Source organism: Juglans microcarpa x Juglans regia, chromosome 2S, assembly GCF_004785595.1.
Source record: "Juglans microcarpa x Juglans regia isolate MS1-56 chromosome 2S, Jm3101_v1.0, whole genome shotgun sequence".
Lineage (NCBI taxonomy): Eukaryota > Viridiplantae > Streptophyta > Magnoliopsida > Fagales > Juglandaceae > Juglans > Juglans microcarpa x Juglans regia.
Window position 1 is genome coordinate 14,275,080 of NC_054597.1, and position 11,488 is coordinate 14,286,567.

The window sequence follows — 11,488 nt, forward strand, 5'->3', positions numbered from 1 at the left end:
AAGGGGTTCTCGAGAAAGGGGGAGAGGGGTTTTCGAGAAAAGAGAATTATAGAACATGATTCGAAAAAGAAAAAGACGAGCGTGGGTTGGGGGGGGGGGGATGGGAGGGAGGGCTGGGGAAAATGGGTCAAAATTATCCAAATTAAAAACAGCGTCGTTTTTACTTTTTCACGTCAGCAGCCATTTATGTATGTGACTGTAAGAGCATTGGCATTGATTTCATCAAAATTATCTCTTAAATTTGATGAAAAGTACATGATTTCTATAAATCCAAAACTTTCCTAACCATAAATCTACATTGATTTAGCTATTGAATTCATCAAAATAATAATATAATATTATTTTTTTAATAAAAATATTTTTATTTTTTTTCATATTTTACAATTATATTAATCATATGTTAATTAATAATTTAATTTGATTCTTACATTATTATTACAAGACGGTTGGAGATTAAAAGTGAATAAAAAAGACTTTTGGAGATTAAAAATGAATAAAAAATAAATTTGATGAGTGAATAGTAGCCTTTCAAATTTGAAGAAACATATCCATTTACTGTAACTCAAAGTTTCACACTTATATATTTGACTAATCCAATGCAGCCTTATTTTGATGAAATTCATTAAATTTTACATTTAATTAAGTTTTTGATGAAGTCAATACTAATACTCTAAGCAGCATTTTTTAAAAATGTTTTAAATTTAAAATTCAAACAAACTCACCAATTTGGACTATTACGGTATGGTGTACACTGTATACACAAATAAACGCGCTGACGTTTTCAAAAAATAAATAAACAAACGCGCTAACGCGCCCATTGGCCTTTTCCTTTCACCTTCTGCCGTTCCGCCCTGCGCGTTCTCCGCTCCGACTCTCTCTCTCTCTCTCTCTCTCTCTCTTCCAGAACCCACCCTTTCCGGATCTGACCCCATGCCATGAGTCTCCGGCGACGCCCATCTCAGGCCCATTCTGAATTCGAGCCCTACAATATCATCCCCATCCACAACCTCCTCGCCGACCACCCCTCCCTCCGGTTCCCGGAGGTTCGCGCCGTCACCACCGCGCTCCGAGCCGTTGGGGATCTCCGCAAGCCCCCTTACTCCCGATGGGAACCGCAAATGGACCTCCTCGACTGGCTCGCCATCTTCTTCGGCTTCCAGACCGACAACGTTCGGAACCAGCGCGAGCACCTGGTCCTCCATCTCGCCAACGCCCAGATGCGCCTTTCCCCTCCCCCCGACAACATCGACGCCCTCGACGCCGCCGTTTTGCGTAAGTTCCGCCGGAAACTCCTCCGCAACTATACCACCTGGTGCTCCTACCTCGGCAAGAAATCCAACATCTGGATCTCCGATCGCACTCAGGCCGCCTCCGAACACCGCCGCGAGCTCCTCTACGTCTCTCTCTACCTCCTCGTGTGGGGTGAGTCCGCCAATCTCCGCTTCGTCCCCGAATGCATTTGCTTTATTTTCCATAACATGGCCATGGAACTGAACAAGATTCTGGAGGGTTACATAGACGAGAACACGGGTCAACCGGTGATGCCCTCGATTTCGGGCGAGAACGCGTTCTTGAACTACGTTGTGAAACCGATTTACGAGACGATTAGGGCCGAGGTTGAGAGTAGTAAGAACGGAACTGCGCCGCACAGTGTGTGGCGCAACTACGATGATATCAACGAGTATTTTTGGAGTAAACGGTGTTTTCAGAAGCTCCAGTGGCCGATCAAGTTAGACAGTACTTTCTTCGTGACTACTGGTAGAGTGGGGAGACATGTGGGGAAGACCGGCTTCGTGGAGCAGAGGTCGTTTTGGAACTTGTTTAGGAGTTTCGATAGGTTATGGGTGATGCTGGTGTTGTTTTTGCAGGCGGCTATTATTGTTGCATGGGAGGGGAAGGATTATCCATGGCAGGCATGGAAGAGCAGGTATGTGCAGGTGCGTGTTTTGACTGTGTTTTTCACGTGGAGTGGGTTGAGGTTCTTGAAGTCCTTGTTGGACGCCGGGATGCAGTATAATTTGGTCTCAAGGGAGACATTGGGGCTTGGGGTGAGGATGGTGATGAAGAGCGTGGTTGCTGCCATATGGATTGTGGTTTTCGGGGTGTTTTATGGCAGGATATGGTCGCAGAAGAACGCTGATAGGAGGTGGTCCCCTGAGGCAAATAGAAGGGTGGTGACTTTTCTTGAGGTGGCGCTGGTTTTTGTGTTGCCGGAGCTTCTGGCAGTGGCACTGTTTATAATTCCGTGGATCAGGAATTTTCTTGAGGAGACAAACTGGAGGATCTTTTATATGTTGTCATGGTGGTTTCAGAGCAGGACTTTTGTGGGTCGTGGGCTGAGGGAGGGTCTCGTGGATAACATTAAGTACACGTTGTTCTGGGTTTTAGTGCTTGCTACGAAATTTTGTTTTAGTTACTTTTTGCAGATCAAACCGATGATTGCCCCATCAAAAGTAATGTTGAAACAAACAGATGTGCATTATCAATGGTATCAGCTGTTCAAAAATAGCAACAGATTAGCAGTTGGGCTATTGTGGCTTCCTGTTATTTTGATTTACCTCATGGATATTCAGATTTGGTACTCAATCTACTCGTCTTTTGTTGGGGCAGCAGTGGGGTTGTTTCAGCACATAGGCGAGATTCGAAATATTGAACAATTGAGGCTGAGGTTCCAGTTCTTTGCAAGTGCCATTCAATTCAATCTCATGCCAGAGGAGCAGCTGTTAAATTCAAGGGGGATGAGGAATAAGTTTAAGGATGCCATCCATCGGTTGAAACTGAGATATGGGCTTGGTCGACATAAGAAACTTGAATCCAACCAGGTTGAGGCAAATAAGTTTGCTTTGATATGGAATGAAATCATTTCGATATTCAGGGAAGAAGATATCATCTCTGACCATGAGCATGAGCTGTTGGAGCTGCCCCAGAATTCTTGGAATGTCAGGGTCATCCGCTGGCCTTGTTTCCTTCTCTGTAATGAACTGCTGCTTGCACTCAGTCAGGCGAAAGAGTTAGTAGATGCTCCTGATAAGTGGATCTGGTATAAGATAAGCAAGAATGAGTACAGGCGTTGTGCTGTGATTGAAGCTTATGACTGTATCAGGCACTTGTTGCTTGAGATTATCAAAAGAAACACTGAAGAGCATTCCATTATGATCATACTCTTTCAAGAGATCGATCACTCTATTCAGATTGAGAGGTTTACTAAGACATTTAATATGACCGTACTACCCCAGCTCCATGCCCAGTTGATCAAACTTGTTCAGCTATTGAACAAGCCTAAGAAAGATCCTAGCCAGGTGGTGAATACACTGCAGGCCCTATATGAGATTGCTAAACGGGATTTTTTCAAGGAGAAGAGGAGCATTGAACAGCTGAGGGAGGATGGTTTGGCTCCCCGTAGTCCAGCTTCCACTCAGGGGCTGCTTTTTGAGAATGCTGTCAACTTGCCTGATCCCAGTAACGAGACTTTCTATCGGCAGGTTCGGCGATTGCACACAATTCTTACCTCTCGGGACTCGATGCACAATATCCCAGTAAATCTTGAGGCAAGACGCCGAATTGCCTTCTTCAGTAACTCCCTTTTCATGAACATGCCCCATGCACCCCAAGTTGAGAAAATGATGGCCTTCAGTGTTCTGACCCCTTACTACAGTGAAGAAGTACTCTTCGGTAAAGAACAACTTAGAACGGAGAACGAAGATGGGGTTTCTATCATGTACTATTTGCAGACAATCTATGCTGATGAGTGGACAAATTTTATAGAGAGGATGCGCCGAGAAGGAATGGTGAAAGAGGAAGAATTATGGACAACGAGGCTAAGAGATCTTAGGCTTTGGGCATCATACAGGGGTCAGACACTTGCCCGCACTGTAAGGGGAATGATGTATTACTATCGGGCCCTTAAGATGCTGGCATTTTTAGATTCTGCATCAGAGATGGACATCCGGGAAGGATCACGAGAACTTGGTTCAATGAGGCGAGATGAGTTGGATGGTTACAGCTCGGAAAGGTCACTTTCCTCCAGGAATTTGGGTAGAACAAGCAGTTCAGTCAATTTGTTATTTAAAGGACACGAGTATGGGACTGCTTTGATGAAGTTCACTTACGTGGTTGCCTGCCAGATATATGGGACTCAAAAGGCAAAAAAAGATCCTCATGCTGATGAAATCTTGTCTATTATGAAAGACAACGAGGCCCTTCGAGTTGCCTATGTCGATGAGGTTTCCACTGGGAGGGACGGGAAGGAGTACTACTCTGTCCTTGTGAAGTACGATCACCAATTGCAGAAGGAAGTGGAAATCTACCGGATAAAGTTGCCTGGTCCCTTAAAGCTTGGAGAGGGAAAGCCGGAGAATCAAAATCATGCCATCATCTTCACCCGTGGTGATGCTGTTCAGACTATTGATATGAATCAAGACAACTATTTTGAGGAGGCACTCAAAATGCGTAATCTATTGGAAGAATTCAGGCGCAATTATGGCATCCGGAAGCCTACCATATTGGGAGTTAGGGAGCACATTTTTACTGGTTCTGTTTCATCACTTGCTTGGTTTATGTCAGCTCAGGAAACGAGTTTTGTCACTTTGGGACAGCGTGTTTTGGCAAACCCTTTGAAAGTTAGAATGCATTATGGCCATCCAGATGTTTTTGACAGGTTTTGGTTCTTGACTCGTGGTGGCATCAGTAAAGCTTCCAGAGTGATTAACATCAGTGAGGACATTTTTGCTGGGTTTAATTGCACGTTGCGTGGAGGCAATGTTACCCACCATGAATATATCCAGGTTGGCAAGGGAAGGGATGTTGGGTTGAATCAAGTATCCATGTTTGAGGCCAAGGTTGCTAGCGGAAATGGCGAGCAAGTTCTCAGCAGAGATGTCTACAGGTTGGGTCATAGGTTGGACTTCTTCAGGATGCTGTCATTCTTTTACACTACTGTGGGATTCTTTTTTAACACAATGATGGTGGTTCTTACTGTATATGCATTTCTATGGGGACGACTCTATCTGGCTCTTAGTGGTTTTGAGGATTCTGTTTTGGCAGATGACACAAAGAGCAATGCAGCACTTGTTACAGTCTTGAACCAGCAGTTCATCATCCAACTTGGTCTGTTCACTGCCCTTCCAATGATAGTGGAGAACTCTCTTGAGCATGGGTTCCTGAACGCTATTTGGGATTTCTTGACAATGCAGCTACAGCTGTCATCTGTTTTTTACACATTCTCTATGGGAACACGTGCCCACTACTTTGGCCGGACTATTCTTCATGGTGGTGCAAAATATCGGGCCACTGGGCGTGGTTTTGTTGTGCAGCATAAAAGTTTTGCTGAGAATTATAGACTCTATGCTCGTAGCCATTTTGTGAAGGCCATTGAACTTGGACTGATACTGATAGTTTATGCATCACACAGTCCTGTAGCTGGAAATTCATTTGTTTACATAGCCATGACCATCACAAGTTGGTTCCTGGTTGTCTCATGGATTATGACCCCATTTGTGTTTAATCCTTCTGGATTTGATTGGTTGAAGACTGTTTATGATTTTGATGACTTTATGAACTGGATTTGGTACTATGGCAGCGTGTTTGCAAAATCTGAACAGAGCTGGGAAAGATGGTGGTATGAGGAGCAGGATCATCTTAGGACGACTGGCTTTTGGGGAAAGATACTGGAAATTATCTTAGACCTTCGATTTTTCTTTTTCCAGTACGGGATAGTATACCAGTTAAATATTGCTGCCGGGAGTACCAGTATTGCTGTTTACTTGTTGTCTTGGATCTATGTGTTTGTGGCTTTTGGGACTTACGTGGTAATAGTATATGCTCGGGATAAATATGCAGCAAAAGAACATATTTACTATCGTCTAGTCCAGTTCCTTGTGATTATACTTGCGATACTTGTGATAATTGCCCTGCTGGAATTTACTGATTTCACATTTATTGATATTTTCACTAGTTTGTTGGCATTCGTCCCCACGGGGTGGGGCATGATATTGATTGCCCAAGTATTCCGGCCCCTTTTGCAGCACACTATACTTTGGGACTCTGTTGTTTCTGTGGCTCGACTATATGATATAATTTTTGGAGTCATTATCATGGTTCCTGTGGCATTACTGTCATGGTTGCCTGGTTTTCAGTCAATGCAGACGAGAATTCTTTTCAATGAAGCATTTAGTAGGGGCCTCCGCATTTTCCAGATTGTAACAGGAAAAAAATCTAAAGCTGATTCATGATTTGAGGTAATTTCCTTTTTCTATTTGCAGGACGACTTTTTGAGATTTCCAGCATCATTTTTTTTTTAAAACTTTTGCTTATTCATAAGACTTCAATTAACAATGGAATCTTGACAAGCTGCTAAGGTTAAGCTTCTGCATCATGCAATTGAAAAATGTTCCATTCTTTTCTTTTTTTCAAATTTTGAAAATGGGAGGCAGGTAATTACTTATCTAAAGAGTTGATTAGGTAGGTGCTCTTCTTTTATTGGTAGGATGTATGACCATAAGTGCATCGTACACTTTATCAATTACCTATGCTGTGCTGTATCCGACACAGGTACCTATTCTGGTTGTATTATACATTTTATGTTAGAGTTGTCATTTACCTATTTAAATTCTAACCATGTCATATGTATTGAATGGTCAACTTCCTCTTGAAAGTTTTTAGAACCGTTATTGCACTACAAGAAAAGCTCAGAAGTGGTTAGCCTTCAATGAATCAAAGTTCAGAAACGTTCATTTTTTTTATACCTAAAAAAAAGGATACAAAAAATATTCAAATCTCTAACTGCGGCTAGAATTTTGCATGTTCAGGCGCCTGTTATAATGTTTATTACCCATTATTCTATTATCTAATTCTATTTGTTTCTTTCTTTGGTAAAATCAATTTTATTTGGCATAAGCTATGTATCTTTTCTAGTTTGTTCTTTTTGTAGACTGGTATTTTTTAATCAATAAATTTGGTGTTAGTATAATGTAATGGGTTATTTTGGTGATCTGAAAGGATGAAACTGCCTTGTCATGAACCCCTCTGCCGCTTGGTTAACTTTTTCATTCCAAATCTATGTTACTTAATTTGTAAGAGCGTCTAAGTTCGTAGATTCTTACAATGAGGTCATCATCTTCAAGGATGGTCAAAATAATAGTGGAAATTTTGAAAATAATAGTATGGAAAGTATTGAGTACAGTTCAGATTCAGTGAGGAAATTTTATTTTTTGTTAAAGTACTTCAGCTTCCTTTCTTTTTTTTTTAAATCTTTTATAATTGTATAAATACACCAGATTGCATAGTTTATTGGGTCTGATTACAAGGTTCTATTCCATTTTTCCAAAATGGTTGAACTTTAACTTTGTGTCTTCCTGCGATGTGATATAGGTCAGTTGCCAAATGGCTCATTAAATATGTGGTTCTCTAGTAGAATCAAAGCAATGTATGGTTCACTATTAAGAACAAGAAAAGTCTGTTTTGCTCAATAAAAGAAAAAAAAAAAAAAAAACGAGAGATCAAGAACAACATACCGAACAAAATACATGAAAAAAACATACCTAACAAAATTCCCAGCATGTGTGGATATAATGTGATTATTTCTATATTGGCATTGATATTTTCCGGTCAGTAGTGGATGAACACTTAAGTTTTTGTTGCTTTTGGTGTTCAGATGATTTCTCAGTTATTGCATATAGAAGTTCTTATCGAGTCTTATTATGTCTTTGAATATAGAAGCTCTTGCATATAGAATGTCTCAGTTGTTATCACTATGGTCAATAAACTAGCACGTTTAAGCATTGCTCTTGTCTATTCCCTGAATACTTGGGCTCTTGCCTATTCCTATGATCGATAAAATTTTGTTTACCGATTAAAAAAAAGTCTCAGTTATGGTTTTTTTTTTTGAATGCCCACTTGTTTGTTTTTCTTTTTTTGCCAAGTAAAATATCATTCTTTTGATCAGTTGCCAAGTAAAATATCGTTATCAAAGAGCTTACATATTTGTTCTTTATGGGGCGTCAAAAACCTCATGATTGAAATGTCATAGAATGTTTTAATAGTTTTGTATTCGAATAGAATCAAATTCGACTAGATACTCAACATAAGATAAGTAAGTGGAGAATCTAGAAATGAATGGAACAAGGGATTCTAGGAGGGTGTTTTATTCTTCTTACCAGCCTTCAACACAATAACATAAGAAATCATTTTCCATAGTCCTTTCTTATATTGAAATAATAATGTAATGTCTTGTGTCAAAGATCCTATTTTATATTTAGTTTCAAATTTTATCCCATTTTACAATATGCCATGGAATATCAGCTCCCTTCATGCATCCACAAGTGCTCTCTGCTGCCGCCCATTTTGCCACCTCATGTGCCTGGGATTTTGTTGTTCTAGGTATCTAATTGATCTGCCAATCAGTCTTGCTCCCGAGGATAGATCTGATGTACTTCATGCCTTTGGTCAGCCTCCCATTTTCATGTGGATTGTTCTCAGTAATTGAGTTGATCACTTCTATTGCATAACTTTCTATTTGAGTTTGGGACCTTGGATATAATCCATGATATCAGCCATCTTACTAGCCAGTTAGCCGCATTAAATCAGCTTCATAGGATATACATGATTTGACCTTTTCCACCCAAACATTTTGAATTACGCCCTTATGGTCCTGGCAAACTTGCAACCACAGAGTGATTCGACCTCACAGCAGCATCAAAATTCATTTTCCATGTCCCTTTTGTGACTTTTTCTCATTCCAAGCCATTGCCAAAGCACCCAGCTTCTTCTCGTTGTGCGCCACCATCTTTCAGTTGTACCAGATTGCATCCATAATGATGAGCCTGTTTTTCTTGTAACTGCATAAAATCGTCCTTAACTCTCTTAGTTTATAAGTTCCTGTGGAGTTTGATTTACTTATCAGTTATGTTCTATATGGTGCGCATGTAAACCCCAACCAGAAGTATACTTTTCCATGTAAACCTTTTTTTCTTTGAAAGAATGGCTAGGCTAACTTCAATTATATACGATGTGTATTGTATGTTTTCACCTTTTTATTTTTATTTTTGTAAGCATAGAAAGTTTTCACCCGTTTCTGAGATTGCTGCCCCATGCTTTGCAGGTCTGGTTTGTGAGGTGGTGTAGAGGAACGATAGAAGTTGAGGGGCAGGATCTTCGTGGAGGTTCTTTTGTGTACGTCTGTGTAGATTCCATTATGTTCCATTCCTGCAGCGGGGAGGTAAAGGACGATACATAACATACTTTCTTATTCTTCATCAATGCTTGTGAAAAATGTTCTCATCTTTTACTCATATTTGGTAGGGGAGCTCTTAGTTATTGTGCTTTTACTTCCCACTTCTTCAAAAGTTAGAGCTCTTCGCATAGTGTATGCACTCTGCATAGTATAGAGCCTAGTTTGGTAGTTTGCTCAGGTTGGAATATTTGTTATTCTTTTGTCAGAAATTGAGCTTGTATACGTTTGTTCATACTTTTAAGCCTGACTTTCTTGTTCCGGCTACAACACCAATCATGCCTATTCAGATCAGATTTTCTAAATTTTTTTGCCCAAATTTTATGATTCAGATAGAGATAGAAACAATATAGATCCGTTTAGAGCAGTAATCAAGCTTAACCGAGGTCAAGATAAATTTAGAGCTGTCAGAGCTCGACTCGGCTCATAATGGTAGAGCTCGAGCCGTTTTTACAGACTTTGCTCGAGTTTAGATGGCTTGGTTTAGCTCGGCAAGCCATCGACCAAAGTAGTTGGGTCTTGAAACTTTTTAACTTTTTAAATTAACTCGAGACATATAGTAATTAAAAAATAAATTAGGAAAAATTCATTATAATTAAGCAAGATTTTTACACCCAATTTTGAATAAAGAAATTATATCAGATTTCTAAGTTTTTAACTTAAATAATTACAAGTGGAAGGAAATTTTAAAAAATAAAATTAATTAGTAACTTTGCCTCGCAAAAGGCAAGAAGATAATACAAAATATAGAATAAAAATAAATTGAAATATAATTTGATCAGCATTTAAAGTAAGAAAAGGGCATTGGGCTTGGCTCAAGTGGTAAAGTCCTTGAACTTGGGGTATGCTCATTCATGTCTAAATTTCCTTCGTACAAACAATCTCTAGGGATATTGGATTAGTGAATTTTTTTCTTAAATTATTTGAGATGCATTTGTGGAAAACTTTTTGTCGATTGCTTATGCACTCCGGATTAGTTGAGATGTTGTTCTCGGAATTGTGCCAATAATAATAAAAAAAAAGTAAGAAAAATCCTTTATGAATTGGCTCAAGTGGTAAGAGTATTGGTCTTGGTGGCATGTTTCCTCTAGGTTGATCCTTGTTGCAAACAGTTTCTAGGGCCATTAGATTGGGAGAATTCTTTATTGAATTATCTAAAGTACATTTGCAAGAAATTGGTTGTTTAGGTTTTGTGTAATAGTTTTCAATTCCATTCCGTTCTGGCCATTTCGTTTGGAATATTCCATTCCGGTGTAGTATCCATTACATTATACCTTTGTTTCGTTTTCCAAATGTTGGCCTCTTCCTGCCATTCCAAGTCTTATTCTATTCTGGACTATTTTAATGGTAGTATTGTAATTTTTACGAGTTTGGATGACATTTTTGTAAATTTCAAATCTAGATTATATTTAATTAATTCTAAAATGTAAAAGGTATTTATATCATTTTAATTTTTTTTTGTAACTTTAAATATGTCTCCCCATTCTCTCTATCTCTCTCTTTTTAAAATATAATTATTTTTAATCATTTCTCTCTCTTTATTTATTTATTTATTTTTTATCTTAACTCAAATTTGTGATTTTTTAATATTATATTTTGACGCTAATGTCTACTTTTTTTTAATATTTTCAACGTATATTCATTTTATAAATCGTCAATTCTTCTCTATATACACATATACATGATGCATAGGAGTGTAACCGGTCTGGTTTGATTTAGTTTTGGATAAATTTTATGACCGAACCGGTATACATCGATTATATATTTCTGAGAACCGATACTGCACCGGTTACCCTTCTAAACCGATATTTTCGATTTTATCGGTTCGAGTTTGGTTCTGTTCTTAATATATATTAAATCTCTAATTTCTTATACTTATATATATATATATTAATATATATAAATATTAGTAATACACTAATACTATTAGTATATATTAATACTATCGGTATAGTACTATTACTATATGTTAGTGATAATATAGTAATTAATATACTAATGTATATTAGTATTACTAATATATTTATCAAAAGGAATATATTGAGAATTTATTAAGCCATAAAATGTAATTAATATGCATTTTATATTTAAAACATATGATCAAATAAATGTTCATGTTTAAGATTAAAATTTTATGTTATAAATTATAATATAACATTATTTCATATATAATTATGATTTATTAAAATTTTATATAATATAAAAATATTATACATAATATTAAAAATTAATTAGAAAATATAAATATGTGAACTGGTTCGG

At 38.2% G+C, this 11,488-nt stretch overlaps 1 protein-coding gene and 1 non-coding gene across 2 annotated transcripts; both read left to right on the plus strand.

Annotated features, from left to right (window-relative positions):
• The first annotated feature begins 804 nt into the window (after nt 1-804).
• Nucleotides 805-9,529, plus strand: LOC121253121 (callose synthase 12-like). The gene is made up of 2 exons (XM_041153044.1): nt 805-6,236; nt 9,098-9,529. Exon 1 carries the CDS (start codon nt 936-938, stop codon nt 6,228-6,230), a length of 5,295 nt encoding a protein of 1,764 aa, XP_041008978.1. The 5' UTR covers nt 805-935; the 3' UTR covers nt 6,231-6,236; nt 9,098-9,529.
• Nucleotides 3,871-3,950, plus strand: LOC121253721. The gene has a single exon (XR_005938445.1). It is a non-coding gene; the product is annotated as a small nucleolar RNA J33 (small nucleolar RNA).
• Nucleotides 9,530-11,488: the final 1,959 nt, after the last annotated feature.